The following is a 20,969-nucleotide window of genomic DNA, read 5'->3' as shown; positions in this document are numbered from 1 at the left end:
TCCAAATAGCTTATTTTTCCTTTAAATCAAATCAAATCGAAGAGAGCTTCGGTTTCGTTTTCCTTCATATATACTTCACTGGCTTTCACTGGGGCTTTCAGTTGGTGAGGCTTGTAGTGAGCGCCAACTGTATGGCGAGCCTGGACCTGAACCTGTCTTGTAATTGCAAATTATGTTCACATGCGGCGGGGCTGCATTACGTGAGCTCGTGCTCACGTGGTTCTTGGCTGGGCTGTTTGGCACGAGAATAGAGACTTGTGTTCTGGTTGTCACACAAGTGTCCCCAGCGCGACATGAGGTGCATTGTTTTTGAAAGAAAAGTGCTGCACCAGTGCTCAAGTACACGCGAGGTTTATGACAATAAGAACGCGAACTAGAACTCCTTGAACCATAGTTCAGGAGGTGCAGTGCAAGCGAAAAGAATGAACCTATGGTGGTGTCAGAAGTGGGATTAGTTCTTTGAGGCCCGCCATGTCAAGTGAAGACACGTCTGTCAGATCGAGTCACTGTTATCGGCGAATCCTCTGCCGCACTCGCTCTTGATGGTGCAGACCTTGACGCGGAAGTCTGTTCCAACATTACTGAATCTTCTGAGACGGCCGTGTGACTACCAGGCCGTGAGTCTGTTGAGGATGCAGTATCTTCCTGTCGCGGTGATGCTACGAGACTCGTCAATCCTGTAGACTGCCCAATCGAATCATCACCCGGCCCCTGGTAGTCACGGTCCGGTATGGCGTCAAATGGTACCAGGTGTCTACGACTGCGCTGGATGATGCCCGTCCAAGCCTCGATGACGAGCGCTGTCATTTTTTGGACATTTCCCTTGTAAGATATGTCGTGCACACAAACGAAGCCTTAATGGAATTCTGGCGGCGCAGGCCTTCAACGGCCTCTGAAGTTCGTTTTCTGCAACCCTAGCTCGTGGAACGAATGCCTATCCAATTCGACGCCTACCGCTTTGTGTAAGGCCTGTACCACCAAGCGCCAGGGGATGTGCAAATCAGGACGCTCTTTACTCTATGGGTTCACATAAAGCTCGCCGGGTCCTGGACACCTTGACGGCTGAAGAATAGTGCTTGCATCCCCCCCCCCCTGGCTACGCCACTGCTGGCCTTATCACTTCGTTTATAGCTTTGGGTGAACACAACAGCAACTTTGAACCACACATCCACCCCTCACTTTCAGCACATGCTGCTGATCGGGCACGTCGATACATCTCGACCACAAATATGTTATCGTCCCACTTTTCCATCCATGCATGTTCATCAAACACGCACCTTAGGTAATCTGGAGATAAACCATCCGAAATAGTTATCAGGCACCGCAATCGTTTGAGTGCGCTACACGCGTAAACTGCCGATACTACATGTACTACATGTAGCATGCGCATTCGTCGAAACTGGCAACGTCGAGGCCATACGATTCTTGAACCGCGGGGGAGCATGTCTTCCATCAACACTGCACTCCTGACTTCGCCTTCCGGATGGCGTCGATACGAGACCTTCGTCTCGAAAGGCACCCGCATCGCTTACCGATCATCCCAAGCCGAGCCTCCAGCAAGGCCTTCGCCTGAACGACCGTCCTCGTCTCAGACAACTACATTAGAAGGCCCAGTCTACGAGTCGCATTGCCACTCACCATCTAGGGGTGAGCCTAGCGTAGATGTCAGTGTCCGAAGGAAACTTATCGTCGCCAGCGTGCTCTGCTTGGTCTTCATGTGCATAGAAGCGGTGGGTGGTGCCCTCGCACAAAGCCTCGCCATAGCTACAGATGCAGCACACTTACTGACAGACTTTGCCAGTTTCATGATTTCACTGTTCTCCCTTTGGCTATCTACAAAACCAGCAACGAAGCAAATGAGCTTCGGATGGCATAGAGCGGAGGTTATTGCAGCAGTCATGTCAGTACTGCTCATATGGGTGGTAAGCGGAGTGCTACTGTTCCTGTCAGTGCAGAGGATTGTGTTGAAGGACTACCACGTAAACGCTACAGTGATGCTTATCACAGCAGGGCTTGGGATTGCATTTAACATAACGATGGGTCTCCTTCTTCAAGCGGGCAATATACAGATAATTTTCACGCGTGGTTTGTACACAATGTTCCACACGAATCGGGAGTCGAGCGGAAGTTCATCGGAGGACAGCTCCGAAGACCCACCATCAACATGCTGTGGTGTATCTACTAGAAAGCAAAATCTAAATGTACGGGCTGCTTTCTTGCACGTCATGGGTGATCTCCTGCAAAGCTTAGGGGTTCTAATCGCTGCGTTAATAATTTACTTTAAACCTGAATATAGTATTGCGGACCCGCTGTGTACATTTATTTTTTCTATAATTGTCCTGCTATCTACCCTAGCAATTATGCGCGATGGCATACTGGTCCTCATGGAAGGAAAGCCGAATAGCATAGATTTTCTCGAGGTTCAGCACCTTCTCGCTAATGAACCCGGAGTCTGTCAAGTGCACAATGTACGTATCTGGTCCCTCAAGCCCGAAAAGATTGCACTTTCGGCGCACATAGTTATCCACCCCAAAGTGAACGGAATGTACGTTTTAAAGAACTGCTCACGACTGATCCGATCAAGGTTCAACATTTTCGACTTGTCATTGAAAGTGGAAGAGTACGACAGTCGTATGGATGATTGTGAACAGTGTAATGACTTGAGTAATTCAACCTAGAGTTTACAATATGTAGCAAGGACAAAACATCGGGTAACATACTCTACGAGTAGTACACCAAGTGGCCTGCAAAAGATTGAGGAGTGTGAATTTTTTTAATGGCATTTGCGTTGTTTTTACTGACTCTTGTTGTTGGTTTTTATCTTGCTGTACTTACGCGCTGCGTCTGGTATATTTTCTTAGGATGAGCACGTGTCTTGTATATTCAAATGTGTGCATGTATCACGTCTGCAATCTGAACACTGCGAAAATATCTAGTCAACGTTCGTTTAGTGGTCAATAGTGTCTATGAATATTAAACTAAAATTAGTGGCAGTTTTTTTACGAGCTCCTTCTTAAGTTCCCCGGTGTGCTCTCCTAAGAGAGACCTATTTTGTATTACTGGGGTATTTGCAATTCGGGAGTACTCACAGACCTGCATGATACCCACTCCTTCAACTGTTACTCCGTTAGTTGGGAGATTCACCAATGCGGTCGCTCCACGGGCAATAGGGGAGAGAGGGAAACAAGAGCTGCGCATACAGCTGACCTGCTTGCGTAGCGTATTATATTGAACAGGGGGTTGAAAAGTGAACTATTGAAGCTTGACTACAACTCCGAAGGGGCACGTCGCAAAACTTTGATACTGTGAGGTGACCCACGTTCAAATCCCAGCACCGGCTGTCCTGTCTTGCTGTTCCTCAGACGTTGTAAGGTGAACGACGGCAGTTACCTACGATGTCTGTCCCGTACAACGATTCTCTCCGAACAGCATGCTGCCTGCTCGCTTGTCAGGCTGCCTTGTCAGCTACGTTACGCGCGTGCCGTTATTGCAAGTGATATTCTTGTCTCTTCCGAGAAAGAAAATATAAAAAAATCTGAGATATGGTCTACTGAAACAGGCAAATGAGCTTGTTGGTATAAATGCATCATGTAAGTACAAGAGCCACTGGAACATGGACAGCACAAAATTGACGCCGCTCATAGCCCCAGTTGCTTCGCGGCGGTCACACGGAATCAGAAAAAAAAAAGGCACGCATGCTCCACTATCAGCATCTTCACTTTACGCAGAACAACAAGGAACCGCTACAATTACACGTAGTGAACACGTGACCCCCACACGAGCAAGCCTGCCCCCCACCCCCACCCCGAAACCCATTTCATGTTTCAAGTCGAGCTCACAGCAGATGCGTTATCGCCTGGGGTGTCAACAAAACTGATGGTTTGACTCGTACATTTTTGATTGCCCAGCTTATCAATAGACTGTTTTAAAAAGATGCGCGCGGCGTAAAGCAGCATGGGAACTTTGAGGGACACTGCTCTGTCGTTTGCTTCGGTTATGGTTTACCCCGGCTGACGCTGCTGCTGTGCACACAGGGAAAGTTGTTTTCTACCTCTACCTCTGCCTCTGCCCGTCTCGTAATTATGGCGGGCTACCTATCGTAATGCTCTCTGAGTTCCCATGAGCCCTTGCGTGCCACAGGTGGCGTTTGCTTTACTAAAAAAGTCTATTAAAAACGCTCCAAATACGTCTCACTGGGCAAGCTTACGCTTGTCCCATCCTACAGTTGACAATACGAAAAACGCTCCAAATACGTCTCACTTCCTTCCCCCCTATAGAAAGGACCCTTAATGACAGTCTGCTCAGATGGATACAATCATCCACAACGCTCGGCATGCTCCTTTACATTCAAGCTGTGTTCTCCCAACCGGTCACATATTTTCCTGCTTGACAATGTAGCTCGTTTTAGGAATTTTGTAGTCCACTTTCTTTAGAAAGTGGATTTCTGTGATTATGCAGGCATAGACTTTCTCCAGGGTTACCTTTTCTCAACCAATTCCTGGGTCAGTTTTAAACTATATAAGTTCAAGAGTAACAGGATTCCATTCTACGAGCGTAGCTATACGCGGTAGTTGGTACATGATCTACAAGGTGCAAAAGTAGCCAAACACAGAAGACAGACAGAGTGCAGTCGTTTCGCCACTCTCTGTCTGTCTTCCGAGTTTGGCAGCTTTTGCACCTTGTAGTTCCATTCCACCTTGGCATACCGGAAGGTTCTGGTATGGCGGGGTGATGATAGGGTCGAAGGCTCAAAGCTTTGTCGTGACAAACACAATAGACGCTGGTTACTTCCTACGCTATTCTGTAAGCATTTATTGCTTGCTTCCTTCAATGTTCCGTTCCTTTTGGCTGAACGTCTAGTTCAAATATTCAGAAGGCACTCAGTCGACAGAAAACAAACCGAGTCGCACACCTGCCAGTTTAGGGTCTTTGGCAAAGTTACGAGCTGTATGCCTTATATCTTCCTGCTTACGTAGCGTTGCAGAGAGTGAGGTAATTAGGAATGGTGGGTCACTGCTGCATTTTTGACCACTGTGCCAAACGATATTCAACGCGGTAGCTTTAGAAGGCCATGTTCCGATCCTGATCTTCGGGCGCCCGCACTCGTTCCGGTGCCCCATTGTAACTACTTCCTTCTACTCTTATTCTTTCTCTCCACAACTCTTATGGACGGACCTACACGGCTGTCGTCATTGGCGGACCCTATAAAGCTATCGCTAAAAAGAAAAGTAAAAAGGAATCTAGCCATATAAACCATGGAAGTCTCTACATGTGAAACCGTCGTCTTTTTCCAGCAGGACATTCTCGGGAGTGATATAAAATGTACATTCTGAGGTAGACTACGCTGGCAGAAGGAGCAGTCGGTTCGACTTATCAAAAGTAAACGAGGTCTCGGAGGTAAGCTTTAGCAGAGAAACGAAATGTCTTTTGATCATCCCGACGGGAAATCAGCGTACGCAGGATGCCTTCTACTGTATAGTGTATACGGCGACTCGGCAGTGAAAGACACATCCAATGTTCATGGAAATAAATTTGTTTATGGCTGCGAGCGCACAGTGTTTTGTTTCTGTTTGTGTGTCTGTCTGTGCGCGTCGCATGCAGACGATTTCAAGCAGACCATCAAACGGATTTTTTTTTTTTTTGGTTCGGTTCGGGTTCGGTTCTAGGCATAATGGTTCGGTCCCGGTTCAACTCCAGGACGACACAAATATCGGTTGCGAACCGGTTCAACAACAACAACTACATGAATGACGATGACATGAGGTGTTTCAATCAAACCGGTTCATTGCACAAGGTATATGCCATAAAATAAACGGTAGGAAAGTTTTAAAAGCTTTATTTCTCTTCGCATGTCCTAGCGTAACAGTAAAGGTAGCCAACAATTTTATGTTAGTACTTGTTATTATAGTATATGTATGTATATATATGTATATAAATATTATTACTTTTATACTATTGAGTTATTATAGTAGTGTGTGTGGGTGCGTTCGTGTGTGTGTGGTTACACTGTTTTGGTGTAAATTGCTTGTCCCATGGCGCACACCTTTTTGCTGTTGCCTTTACACTCTGTGGGATTTGTTTTGTGCTGTGGCCGACAGGTGTCGCGATAGATTGTTGGCGCGTGTCGCTTGCCGGTAGATTAGGGGGCGGATACCCTAAGAACTTATTACTTAAGCTGTGTTAGCGGACCGGAGACTATCCACGGACTCCCGGCTGATACATGAGAAGATATCATTTACCCCAGGGGATCAGCAAACCTCCGCAGAACAGCACGTGACGTGCTATTGGCCTTTGTTTTTAGCATCGGACTGTATCAGGTGCCTCCCCCTCCCCCTTTCTGTCTGTCACTCTCCTTCCCTCCCCCCTCCCTCTTCTAACGGGGTGAAACTTGCCAACTTCGTCGTGCAGGCAGACCTCACCCCCTTACTTCTCTACGACACTCCCCCCCCCCCCCCCCCTCGGAGACGGTCGCTCTTCTTCTTGAGGGAAAGCCTTTGGCTTGCGCAGTTTGAAGGTACGAAATCAGGCCTTTGTTAATTGTTCGAACTTGTGTGTGCGTTCCTTGCGCGGGTCGGATGAACGGGCGTGGCACAGCTGGCGCCCAACGCTTCGGTGACGAACCGTTCGACCTGTGGCGTGGAACATGAGACCGGTATGCGTTATTGTAGTTTTTTTTATTCACTATTGCTATTTTAGGGACATCAGAAATAGCCACGCGCTTTTGTCCCGATGACAGGGCGGCCGACATGCTTGTCGTCAGGACAGCATAGCAGGAATTCCCCGGTATTTTTTGTATACGCAATGGCCTCATGGTTCCGCCCGTGCCTCTAAGGACGTACAGTACCCCTAGTTCTGGGGCCCGTCCGTGTGCCCGGCAGCGCGGGACTCGCAGTAAATTAGCGTCTAGTCATCACGCTCTTGTTACGAGTTTCGCAGTAGCCGACGTACGCTCTATAGTCAGCAAACGCACAGGCCTAGGTAGGTATTTGCCCCCAAGGAAGATTGCCTCTCCGACCACTTACTTCGGTCGGACGGAGTCCTGACACTCGGTAACCCGTGTAGTCACATTGATGGGGTTATGGTGTCTGCAGTGCCTTCCCCGCAGGACGTCTTAGCTGCGGTGCCTACAGAGCCGTAGCCCGACGCTTCCTCAACGGCAGAGTTGTTAGCAACGTGCAACCAAGCTGTGCACGCTAATGACGGTGCGCTTTGATGCTAGGTTGGTTTCGCCGCCGTAAGCATAGCTGCACGCGCCGTTACGACATGCATTTCGGTGCCTTCCTTTCAGGAGGACGCGGACTGTAAGCCATTATCAGACTTCGTAACCAGACGGCCTATCAGACCAACATGGGAAATAACATTGATGCCATAATCACGCGCGTCCTGTAGGTTGCAGTGATATCTGATGTGTTGCACGAGCTATCCCCGCCAGTGCCACACCCCTTACGCTTGTATCTCCGAGCATATCGCTTTGATAGCTCTGACAGCGTGGGAAGATCGTATACTTTCACGATATCTTCCTAGTAAATTTTGTTCTACTCGATTAAGTGCCGGCTTTTAGCTGGTTGGGATGAGCAAACCATGCTTCTAATATGTTGTTCCTCCAAGCACCCAGACGATCTATCAGACTGACATGAAAATCACGGATGATTTCATTATCACGTTGCTTTCTTAGCATAGCTCGACTAAAGCTCCCGCTGTCGCCAAACTGGCGTTAGAACCGCATTACACGGTCAGCGGGAACAGTCTCTGAGTACTGGCTTTCAGCTGGCGTGGACGAGCAAAACCGTATTTCTAATGTGTTGTCGTTCCCAGAGTATTTGATCCCTTTGTATTCCCGCAGAGGGCAATCCCAGCAGTTAGGGACCCAGAAGGGCCCTCACAGCCTCAACTATGCCAGGATCCGACCGGACCTGCTTCCAGTTGCTACAGTATGCGTCTCCGCACGCAGCGCACGTAGCAGTCACTATTTCGGTCACCAGAACCTGGTGCTCGCGTTGTAGTGTTTTTGGTGTGATTTCCGTTACGCGGTCTTCCACTTGTAATGTGGGGAGTGCCTTTCTAGGCGCTCGCAGTGTGGAGTTACCCTCTTACTGCTTTACCTTCTTACTGTTCAATTCCAGCATGCAAAGACAGAGACAGCGCTCCAGTGTGCGTCGCACTTCCCGCCGAGGATCTCTGTACGGTCCTACATTTGATCAATCATGATCTCGGTCCCCAGGTCCGAGAAGGAAGTCTGTGGCGACGTGGACCGTGGTCCACCTTGGGTACCCCGTATCGTGGGCTTCTCATAATAAATGGTCATCCCAGCCCCGTCCCCTCAGGAATGCCGACCCCGCTACCACTCCGTTGCCGTTCCGCGGCTTGACCCTGCGAGAGACACACCCCGCCGACCCTCTTCAACCCCTCTCTGCAGACGAACAACGACTCCTATGTCCGGTCTGCCAGGTGCCGGAACTGCACAGAGCCACCCATCGTCGAGGCGAGCTCCATCGTTCCCGTACCGAACAAGCACGCCCGGAGGTCGTGGATGTCGTCGCCGCCCTGGCCACCATACGTCGGCATCGCCCAGAGTTACTCCGGGAAACTGAGAGAGAGCCGGCGGGCCCCCAACCCGGCAGAGGACGATATGCTCATCGAGCTGGACCACAATGAAGACCTGTAACTCCTTCGGCATATTGTCCAGTTTTGGGATGGGGGAAGTGTGGGATTTGTTTTGTGCTGTGGTCGACAGGTGTCGCGATAGATTGTTGGCGCGTGTCTCTTGCCGGTAGATTAGGGGTCGGATACCCGAAGAACTTATTATTTAAGCTGTGTTGGCGGACCCGAGACGGTCGCTCTTCTTCTTGGGGGAAAGCCTTGGCTTGCGCAGTTTGAAGGTACGAAATAAACCCTTTGTTAATTGTTCGAACTTGTGTCTGCGTTCCTTGCGCGGGTCGGATGAACGGGCGTGGTCCCGGTGGTGGGTTAACCGGAAGGTTTCCCACAACTCAAATGACGGGTGTTTTTTTAAAACACCCTTTAGTTAAGTGTATTCCTAATAAAACACTCTTATAACGGGAGTTTAACAACAAAAACACCCTTAAAACGGGAGTATTCTATTGAAAACACCTTTTATGATGGAATTGTTTTCTGACAAATATTCCCTCTCAAATAGCTAGTGTAATACAAGCTTCTGCGGCAGCGTGCCGAGACCAGTGTCCGAGACATAAGTGAGTTTTAGTATACCGTTGATAAAGTTATCGTCTCTATCGGAACCAATCGCACTCGTGCGTGACTCAGAATCTTATCCACTGATTGGTTCCGGTTGATACGGTGAGACGCTAGCCACGTTATCAACGATCTGCTAAAACTCACTATACAGTTCGACGTTCTTGCTTCTATGGCAAGCACAACCCTGAACATGGCAGACTTCCAGCCGTGTTTCCATCGTTGAACCTAAACCGGAGCGCAATGCGTCTCATGTACGCGTCGTTAGCTTGGCAACACTGTGAGACCAACGTGAGTACCGAGGTTTCAAGAGACCTCGGGCACCCACAGTAGCCTATATTTGCGTGTAAGATGGATCATATACTGAAGTACAATTTGTTGGGGCACGTTCATTACATGTGGTGGGGCGGGAAACGTTTGTAACGGTGACCGGAATGCGTTTTTGCAATTAATACCCGCGCTTGCAACGCGTCAAAGATACCAGCTAAATTCCTAATATCCTTCCCTGTCAAATACTGTGTTTTTAACTCAAGTTATCGTCTATAATGTGATTACCTACTGAACGGAGCTGTCAAACCAATATAATTTTTCTTTCACGAATTAAAACACCATTTCAACACCATATTCCCAATTCAAACTGGGTGTAAAAAATGTGTATTTCGACGTAAACACCTGTTTCAACACCCCACTTTACACCCTTAATAATTGACATTAGATGAAACATGGTGTATGTCAATGTTACACCTTTAGTAATACTCTTCTTGCACCCTTTGCAGGATAGAAAATGGTGTTTCTTATAAGAATACACTTTTTTTGAGTACATAAAGGTGTAAAATGATTTACTGTGTAGATCTTACTGTACCCTTTCCCCTCGAGAACACAGAGTTTGGCTTCCTCCACACGCCAAAACAGGCGTCCCCACTCTCAATGTATATTCAAAAAGGAACCGAAGACCATATAGCTACACTTACGTATCAGCAATCAAGGTCGTTGGAGACCGTTAAAGCGCCTCTGAAAGTACTAACTTCATGGGATTGCAAGGCCGAAAAAACGATTATTTGCCTAGACTCGCCTGAGCGCACGCCGTCATACTGCGTGAGCATCACGTTGCGCAGTCTTAGCATAACCTTCGGGGTGGATACTGGGTATTGCGCGGCTATGAAGGACGCAGTGGCAAGATGGCCAGCAAAGCAATACACGAACGCTCGTAAGTTTTATGCGAAGCGACCAAAGTTGGGTATTATGGTTGCGATTTGACGTGGAGCCGTTAAGGTATCGTCACAGGAAGAAATGTGCGTAATCCTCGCACACTGACCCCGAACGGGCCATTAAGTTAAGCTCATGCAGGAAAGCTAACACCGTTTGCTGTTATAGGTCATTATTCTTCATTGCCCTGTATTGCATTTGACCAAGAACTGAGGCACATGTAACGATGTGAACTAAGGTCCACTCTGTATACGCCCATTCGCACGGTTACCGAGCTCCGGATTAGTGATAGAAACGTCGAGAACTCGTGCAGAGTTGGGGAGATTACATTTACTCCGTAATGCAGCGCCATTTTTTTAAATTTCGTGTGAGCGCCGCGAAGCAACTGTGGCTGTAAGCGGCATACGTGCCTGGACAGATGGAGAGATGACAGCAGGAAGGAGTGGGAGGACAGGGAGCTCAGCATGCGTCCTCGGCCGACTTCAAGGGGATGTGTGCGTACATTCGTCTGGAAAGTCTGCCGGAGAGTCGGTGGTAAAGATTCGAACCCACCACCTCCCAGACTTCGGCACGACTTTGGCTACCACCAACAAGCGGATGCTTTTACCCACTCGGCCATGGCGCTGGTTGCATTACCATTACAGTTTTGTAAAGTAATGCACTACATTGCTCATTACTTTTTCATGCTTAGTAATGCGTTACTAATGCCCGTTACCATTTTCTCAGAAGTCTCTAAGTCCCATGTGGCGTTTGAAGCGTGGTTACTAGATTACCGGTGATAGTAATTAGAGTTTCTGCAAAATTGCTACGTATGAATGATTTCATCGAGAGATGACAGCAACACGCATATTCCAAACGAGCACCCATACAGGTAAGATTAACTGCAGCGTAGAAGAAGTTGGTGTTCAAAGACTCCACTTGGACTCTGTCCTCCTCCTTAGTCCAGTCGGTCCCCAGTAAACCATTCATATCCATATAGGACATCCCTACAAGGTCGCAAACGTCCTGAATATCTGGTCAACCATGCGATATCTATGGGATGTCCGAGAACGACATTCGCGTTTCGATTTTATACAGTAAATAATAGAAGTCCTAGGTACGTCTGCAGGATATCGCGCTTTGGATATTTGAATGGGGGAAAGACCTGGAGATCCCTGGGGTACCCATGAAAGATCCAGTACACGAGATTTTGGGCACTGGTTGAACATCTAAGGAACGTCACCTGAAGATATGCGAATAAATGTGAAGTTTATGACATTGTTCCGACAGCCACATTTTTGTTGTGCTGAGAGCAAGCAAAAACTTCTGTAAACGTTAACTAGATGTAGGGGAACAAGTAAAATCGTTATATATTTCTATCGTGCTGCTAGCCGTGAAAGTATTTATCTATAAGCGTAACGTTCGTCAAGCAACAGTGGAATTCGATCACTTTTATAGCTCCACTCAGCAGCTAATCACATATAGACAATTATAGACAATAGCTTGAATTAAAAACACAGTATATGGCAGGAAGGAATGTGAGGAACGTTGTAGGTTATACCATGGCTCTGCAGATACACCGGTTAATTGCAAAGAAGCACCCCCTCACCGTTACAGGTGTATCACGGCCCAATATACGTAACGAACGCGCCTCAACAGCCTGTATTTCAGTATATGCACTGGCCATTTTGTCAACAGAGACCAGAGGCTACCTCCATAGGTAGTTATCTTGCTTGATGACAATACACACATTGAAATCCGCGTACGCGGTGGGGGACAAAAAGGGAGCCTGCTCTTCTTTTTAGGGTCAAAGCACATGCAGTAATATGGTCAGCCTTGGTGGACCGTGCGTGAAACTTCAAGCTCCCAATAAACATCCATGCGTCGTCTCGATCTCAAAGCTGTCAATATCCCACGGACGTCTACTGTACGTTTGTGGGATGTTCGTGGAATGTGCAACAGGGGAAGATTTTTTTGTCCCCTGGACGTACAGATGATGTCTATGGGATTTGTGGCGTGTTCCCTGGGACGTTCCAACCTCCGAGTCAGGATATGACATGGATGTTCAGGGGACGTCTCTGGTTTGCTGGGCAGAGTGTGGCTGAACGCTGGCGGGGCACACTACATTTCCTGAATTTTTGCCCTGTTGTTGATGTTCGAGGCATTTATTTCGGCACACACACACAACAAACCTGTAAGAATTAACGTGGTACATAATAAATATGTAAATACGTATATATCAGAGTGGTGGTGTTGTCACCTCAGATATGTATAAACTAAAAGTAAGTAAGCGCAAGTTTGGACCTGCTTGCATGATGTCCCACATACGTCCATATATCCTAAAAAGACGTTCCCGGGATATTCATAGGATCTACAAATCACTAAGAAGTGCTAGTTCACAGTAGGTCTTGTGGATGTAAATGGGCTCTGTGGCAAAGTCCGTGGGATATCCCAACGTTCAAAATGGGATATCCTGTAGCCGTTTTCTGGATATATACGAGGGTGGTTCCATAAGTTTCCGGCCCGAGGTAGAAAATGCGCGCGAATTTAAAAATGCGATTAAGGACGCGTGGCGCCATCTGTTGGAGGGCCGGAGCACCACCCTCAACCCTCTCCATGCTTTTGTCGGTTGGAGTGCGGCATTTCAAACAGCCAGGGTGCACTCTTCAGTTAAAATGGAAAAAATCGAGTACCGCGCTGTGATAAAATTCTTGACAAAAGAGGGACTTTCGCCTAAAGAAATTAAAGCGCGACTGGACAACGTGTAGAGCGAAGCCTCTCCGTCGTACACAACGGTAAAAGACTGGGCTAAGCAGTTTCGACTGGGGCGAGAGTCCATTGAAGATGATCCACGCGATGGTCGTCCAGTGGAAGTGGTGACACAAGAAAATTTGTCTCTTGTCGAGGAGGAAGTGCTGAGCGACAGGCGTCTGAAGGTGAAGGAAATCTCAGAAAGGCTGGGGCTTTCCAAAACAACCGTTTTTCGCATCATCGGCGAGGGCCTTCAAATGAAAAAGGTCAGTGCGAGATGGGTGCCACGACTTCTCTCGTCAGTTCAAAAGCAACAGCGCGTCGTCTGTGCCGAAGAGTTTTTGGAGCTCTGTCAAGAGAACGAAGAAGAAATATTGAAGTCAATTGTCAGAGGGTGTGGTGCTCTACTATGATCCCCTTTCGAAAAAGGAGTCGATGGAATGGCGCGAACCAGGAGAAGCACCCCCAAGAAAAGCCAAGCTCACACAATCCACAAAGAAGATCATGGCAACAATATTTTGGGATTGTCACGGGATCCTCCTCATCGACTTCAAAGAGAGGAACACCACAGTGAATGCGACTTATTATGCTTCACTCCGACCAGGCCCGTACCCGACGCCGCGAAGGCTTGATCGACCGGAGCAAGACCCTGCAGCCGAAAGCCCGGCTCGCACTTGCAATGTGGCGGACACTGTACACAGCAAATAGCGTAAATCACACATACTTGGAACGCGCAAGCGCAGCTTTTGGTGCGGCTTGTACTTGTGACCCCACGGGGGCGTCGAGTCGCGTGTCCCTCCACGGTGCACGCCGCAGCGAGATCCACAATATAGCGAAGTCGAGAATGTTGAAAATTGAGCCTATGTTGTAGCGTTTTATCGGCAAGACGGAGGGAGCACCCGGATACATGGTTGCTTTGTTTATAAAACGTATGTGGAGGATTAAATACTGCGAAAGAATGACTCACAAAATCGCGGCCCGATTGAGGCCCGAGAACTCTCGGACTGCACCTGAGCCTGCAGTCAAAACGACTTTGAGGCCCGATTTCGGCCGGCGGGCCGGGCTCGGGTTTTCGTGCCGGCCCAGCCCTTTGCCGTGTTCTTCTCATTCGTATTACCCGGCCAAAACGTAATGACATTACATTACTAATTCAACAAAATGTAATGCACTAGCATTACTCATTACCGAGATGTAATGCATTAGTGGCACATACACACACATACACACACACAAATAGGCAAGTATAATTTGATTGTGCACTCCCAGCCGAGGACAGCTGTTTCGCTCAACTTGGAGCTCGTCAGCCCGGCGCAGGGAAGTGACACGATCTTCGGTCGGCGCTAACGGTGTGTCTCGGCGAGACATCAGTGTTCCACGGTGACGGCGCCACCTGTGGAGGGCGCAGTGCAAGCCAGCAATTTATCATACGATCAAATCATAAACATATGCTCAACGTGCAGCCACAGAGCTTTGGCTATTTTTCCTTTGTATATATGTACTTGCTGGCTTGCACTGCGGCCTCCACTGGTGGCGCCGTCACCGTGGAACACTGATGTCTCGCCGAGACACACTGTTAGCGCCGACCCAAGATCGTGTCACTTCCCTGCGCCGGGCTGAAGAGCTCCAAGTAGAGCGAAACAGCTATCCTCGGCTGGGAGTGCACGATCCAATTATAAACATATGCTCAACGTGCTTATGCTATACATGCAGCCAAAGAGCTCCGGCTAATTTTTTTCCTTACATACTTCACTGGCTTTGCACTGGGCTTCCAGTGGTGTGCCGCACACCCTGACGGGAGGAATCACGTGCTACGTGACCTTCTGATGCCATGCGCTCAAACGCTGCCTGCCTGCGTATTGCTGACGATGGCCCAATAAGGCCGAAGCAGCTGTCCAGTACTGGCATGGCGACGTTTTAGCACTTTCAAACACACACACACACACATATATATATATTTATAAGTCCCAAACGTCGCCACACTAGCATTGGACAGCTGTTTCGGCCTTATTGGGCCTTCATCAGCAATGCGTAGGTGGGCGACGTTTGAGCGAGTGGCGTCGGAAGGTCACGTGGAACGTGATGTCCTCCCGTCAGGGTGAGAAACTCACCTCTGAAAGCCCTGTGCGAAGCCAGTAAAGTATTAAGTGAAGAAAAATAGCATAGGCTCTTTGGCTGCACGTTGAACATATGTTTATAAGTCCCAAACGTCGCCACACCAGCATTGGACAGCTGTTTCGGCCTTATAATAGAATATTTATTAACACCAATCACTTATTTACAGCATACCCTTAAATACAGCAATTTACATTACTTTCTAAAAAGTGTTGCCTTATCACTACACACAACTAAATCGCTCTTGAGCGTAACTGCACTCTAGATCCATTCTTTACAGCAATGTACCTAGTTCCCCACCTCTTCAGAAATTCATGTTCACCCAGTTCATGTAACTTCGTGTCTAAGTGGTTGTACAAAATCTTTCGAAGGCGTATCAACATAGGATACATTAGTCTATATGGTCTCTTCTGAACCAGTGCAATGCATCGGCTGCGCCATACAACATACAACGCTGTCGCTACAATCAAGCTTTGGAAACGGCATCGTCTTTGTCGACTCACCATCGGCCGGAACCCAAACGTTCTGCGTACTAAAGTAAAAAAGGTTTTCACTTGCACACATTGTTCAACTGCATGGCGATTAGTTTCCGGGAGACTACAATTGGGACACGCTAAATTCCTAATCATACCCCACCTACACAGTCTGTCGCGCGTGGGTAAAACACCATCCTCCCACATAAAATCCCGAACACAATGCGGAAGGTCACACGAAGTGAGCTCCAACCACGTGGCCTCGAGACTTCGCACGGTAGGCACAGTATTCACCCGCGACGCACACAAGATTTCGCAAGTCCGTGAAACTGGTGCTTCTCTGACATTTATTTGGGAACACAGTTCTTGGGTAACTTTATATATATTTACAACCTTTGAGTAAAACTTAGGTGTCACCTCAGCACTTGGACACATATTTCCCAGGCCACGCGGCAGGAGCGTTCGACGGTTAGGGCCCAAGAAATACAATACAAGTGGCCTTCCAATGCATTCAGTCTCATCCAGCATTTTTAACACATGACGCAATGATAACAGCGTACAAAATGTGGGAATGCATGGCAAACCCCAGCCTCCTTGTGAACGCGATAACCGCAAAATGTCTCTCGTAACTAGCTCAGTTCTGTCTCCCCAAAAGAAAGAATAACATAGTGATGTGAACTGTGCACAAAACAACCTTGGGGGAGAAACCACTCTTGCAATATACCACAGTTTTGCACAGAGGACAGATTTTATCAGGTACACACGCTCCTGCGCTGATAACTGGAAATTACGTGCAATACTTATTTGCCGACTTAGTTGTTCCAACAAGTGTCTCCAGTTTTGCGGAGAGACACCATTGTTGTCAAAAAGGACACCCAACACTGACAAGCACTGAACAGTCTGTAACCCGTACGGGAGCGACTCACGGAGCTCGCCCAAAGGAAGAACCTTGCTCTTGTCTTGATTTAACAGTGCTCCAGAGCAACTTGAGTACAGGTCAAAAACAGCAAATACATTCAACAAACTATCAACGTCTCTTGCATATATTGTGATATCATCTGCGTACGCTGACGCAGCCACAGTCTTTGTTCCAGGAAGCGGCAGCCCTCTTATACGCTGGTTTGCGTTAATCATGCGTAGGAGGGGGTCGATACAGATTGTGAAGATTGCAGGCGATAAGGGACAACCCTGTCTTACTCCCCTGGATACAGCAAAAGTTCTTGTTGTTCGCCCATTAATGACCAGGTCGCTTATCAGATCTTTATATAGTTTCCTGATTATGTCTACGAAATGTTGTGGAAATCCGAAGTTTTCCATTACCGCTGAGAGATAACAATGTTCAATCATGTCAAAGGCTTTCTTTTGATCCAACGAGGCGACCAATCCTCTTTGCCCACAACTCGTAGTAAATTTAATCAAGTCTCGTGTCAGAGATAGAGAGGAAAAAATTGATCTACCAGCGACAGACGACGTCTGATAAGGTGATATGATGTGAGGCAATATATTCTTCAACCGGTTGACTAGCAAAGCCGCGAGCACTTTGTGATCTGCGTTCAATAAGGTTATTGGCCTCCACGCCTGGGGGCTCACACACTCGTCCTGACCGTCCTTCGGTAATAGAACAATTCTTCCTCGTTTAAAAGAACTGGGTACTTCCCCCGTTCTAAGAAACTGATTGATGAGGTCCGTTAACTTGGGCCCCAGAACACAGAAAAAACGCGTGTAAAATTCGACCGGAAGCCCGTCGCATCCCGGCGATGAAGATGCCTTCATGCTCTTCACTATTGACCATACTTCGGCCACTGTTGCTATCTTACCGAGCTCTTCGGTGCATGACCTAGGAACTTGGGGCAAGCTCGTGAGAAACGATCCGATCGATGCTCGAAATTCTTCAGAATTATCCAGTATTTCTCTTGTATAGAGCTGCTCAAAGAAGCCTACAAACGTGTCTTCTATGTCCCTAGCGGATTGCGATAGCCGCCCATCTGGCATCCGAACCTGGGTAACGCGCGGACGAGAATTACGACTTATTTCTCCATTACGAATGAACCTTAAGACTTCAGGAGTGCCTATCGGTTGATGCCTGCTCACAAGCACCGCAGCTGTACGGGACGACAGTCTCAGGGCTCGGTAGTAACGTTCCCTGAGCAGTTCTAAATACTCCTGCATGATGAGGGTCGCTGCACCACCCCTCTTTACGATTTGCATTTTTTTCCAAATGTCTCTTAACACCTTCGTGTCATTTATTTTCTTTTGTCTTCCCGCCTCGACAAACAGGCTACGCCAGTAATCTTTCAATTCATCCCATTTTGATTGACACTGTCCTTGTTCCGCCTCCTTCAACGATTCCCTAATCTTTATCTCTATTTGGTGCATGAGATTGTCTTCTCGTAACAAGCTTACATCCAGCCGCCACGTGGAAGGACCGCCGTTAGCATTATCGGGAAATTCCAATTTCACACATAAAGGCAGGTGGTCCGAAGTGTTGGACATATTTGATGGGAACCGCAAAACTTCACATTCAGCGATCCTACACTGCGCAGAGACTGGAAAGTAAACGCGGTCTAGCCTAGTAAAAGAGTTTCTTCGTGACCACGTGTATTGGAACGCATCGCCATAGACATGCACCCAAGCATCTTTTAAAGCGTATTGCCGAACCATACGCCTTAATTCTCGTGCAGTACTGGTGCTCCTACCCAGGCCCGGGCCTCTAACGTCCCTCCGGGAATCTAGGACACAATTAAAGTCCCCGATAAGGAATACTGGATGTGCATCGAGCATGAAAACATCTAAATCACGAAAAAAAGGGTTACAAGCGCTATCTTGCGCTGGTGCGTAGACATTGATAAACCTTATCTTTGTATTAAACATAATAGCGTCGAAACAAACAGCTCTACCGCTGGTATCATACCGAACTACAGTATTTAAGAACAACGCAGGACGAAAAACAATGATTCCTACACCCTCACATCTGGCTGTACCAAATGAAAAGTAACATTCAAGTGCGAAGCGCGACTTGAACTCAGCGACATCTCTCACTGAACGAAAATTGGTCTCTTGTACGAAAAGCAAATCGCAATTAACAGATCTCGCCCACTGTGTAACATCTATCTGCTTTTGAACACTACGGAAGCCCCGTACATTTAACGTTATAACACTAAGGCTCATGGTTACTAACATCATGAGATTTTCACTCCATGTCCGAGTCCGTAGAACATTCATAATCTAGTTTTGGATTGGAAACCATAGTTATCACCTTCTTGCGCTTAGATGTGGGAGCCAAGTTCTCGTCCGTCGTGCTACCGCTGCTAGTTGCGAGCTGTCTCTTGGTGTCTGCACGGTCATCGGCATCCGCTTCATCCAGGCCGTCCTTGGCTGCCGCCGCAGTCTGCTGACGGGCGATTGCTGTGCCTGCCTTGTTGGTGGGGCTCCGTGTCGGGGCCGCTGCTGCTAGACGCTGTGGTAGAGGGTGCACCGCCTGCACAACCTCCGTTGACGATGATTCTTCGGAAGATGTCTCACTTGGTGAAGACGTTTTTTCGGTGGTAGCCTCAGTGTCCAGTGGCTCTGAGACTTCATCTCGTATAAAATCCTGTTCAGCTGGTGCCATTACTTGATTGGCCTCATCCGCCACAGGCGCCTCACGAGCGTCGTCCGCACCCATTGTCGAGGGCGAAGTAGCCGGAGGGATGTCGTCGCGTTCGTTGGTTCGTTTGTCAACTGGTTCGGTACACGGTACTAGCGGGGGGAACTCTGGAAGAGAACGACTGACAGCCTCTGCGTACGGCATCCGCTTCTTGCAGTCCGCAGATGCGTGTGCACCTCCACACCTCCTGCATGGGGCGTTACAGTTCTCTGCCGCATGCCCGAACACGAGGCAGCGGTCGCAATACTGAGTCGTACAGGCGTCCTTGTAGTGACCTTCCTGTTTACAACGGCGGCAGACTCGCTTCATACCTCTGTAATTGAAGGTGACACGATGCCCATTTACGCGGAGAAAGTTGGGAACTGGATTGTTCTCCATCATCTCTATCTTCACAAGTCTATCACCTGTCCGTACTGTGGGTCGATCCTTGTACATAACAAAATTCACCTCGAGCACCTTGCCGTACGGTTGCAGAGCTCGAATGAGATGTTCTGTAGCTACGTACGCAGGTAAGTACCTGCATGTTACCAGGGCGACACGTGGTCCGATGGGTTCAACAATTACTTGTTCGTTTCCGATTTCAATGTGTCCCTTTTCAATTACCAATCGACTGGCTGGCGCCGACGATACTACCACTTGGAATGCAGTGCTTCCCAAGTGTTGGACAGAGTAGATGTTATCCACACCTACAACTTCAGCTACTGCGTCGATTATATCATCAACAGAAGTGCCCGCAGAAACACTTACATTGAAAGCCCAGTCCTTGCTAGGCGCGCAAGATGTAGCCATCTTGCCCCTGGAGGCGACCGTGAAAGACGACGAACTCCGGGGCGTACACAATCCTAAACCTTGCCAACAACTGAATAAGCCTTATTGGGCCTTCATCAGCAATGCGTAGGTGGGCGACGTTTGAGCGAGTGGCGTCGGAAGGTCACGTGGAACGTGATGTCCTCCCGTCAGGGTGAGAAACTCACCTCTGAAAGCCCTGTGCGAAGCCAGTAAAGTATTAAGTGAAGAAAAATAGCATAGGCTCTTTGGCTGCACGTTGAACATATGTTTATAAGTCCCAAACGTCGCCACACCAGCATTGGACAGCTGTTTCGGCCTTATTGGGCCTTCATCAGCAATGCGTAGGTGGGCGACGTTTGAGCGAGTGGCGTCGGAAGGTCACGTGGAACGTGATGTCCTCCCGTCAGGGTGAGAAACTCACCTCTGAAAGCCCTGTGCGAAGCCAGTAAAGTATTAAGTGAAGAAAAATAGCATAGGCTCTTTGGCTGCACGTTGAACATATGTTTATAAGTCCCAAACGTCGCCACACCAGCATTGGACAGCTGTTTCGGCCTTATTGGGCCTTCATCAGCAATGCGTAGGTGGGCGACGTTTGAGCGAGTGGCGTCGGAAGGTCACGTGGAACGTGATGTCCTCCCGTCAGGGTGAGAAACTCACCTCTGAAAGCCCTGTGCGAAGCCAGTAAAGTATTAAGTGAAGAAAAATAGCATAGGCTCTTTGGCTGCACGTTGAACATATGTTTATAAGTCCCAAACGTCGCCACACCAGCATTGGACAGCTGTTTCGGCCTTATTGGGCCTTCA

The 20,969-nt window shown here is 48.3% G+C and overlaps 2 protein-coding genes across 2 annotated transcripts in view; both read left to right on the top strand.

The window, feature by feature from the left end:
• LOC135398288 (lutropin-choriogonadotropic hormone receptor-like) overlaps positions 1-20,969 on the top strand; it is an 87,233-nt gene that overhangs the window by 29,285 nt on the left and 36,979 nt on the right. The window lies entirely within an intron of this gene.
• LOC135398276 (proton-coupled zinc antiporter SLC30A2-like) lies at positions 1,119-2,993 on the top strand. Its single transcript, XM_064629701.1, has one exon. It carries the CDS (start codon positions 1,383-1,385, stop codon positions 2,676-2,678), a length of 1,296 nt encoding a protein of 431 aa, XP_064485771.1. The 5' UTR covers positions 1,119-1,382; the 3' UTR covers positions 2,679-2,993.

The sequence above is a fragment of the Ornithodoros turicata genome, chromosome 1, assembly GCF_037126465.1.
Source record: "Ornithodoros turicata isolate Travis chromosome 1, ASM3712646v1, whole genome shotgun sequence".
NCBI lineage: Eukaryota > Metazoa > Arthropoda > Arachnida > Ixodida > Argasidae > Ornithodoros > Ornithodoros turicata.
This window is presented reverse-complemented; position numbering and strand designations above follow the sequence as displayed.

Bases quoted from the DNA above. Each gene is read 5' to 3' on its own strand.
- LOC135398276 (XM_064629701.1), top strand. From the start codon at position 1,383: ATGCGCATTCGTCGAAACTGGCAACGTCGAGGCCATACGATTCTTGAA.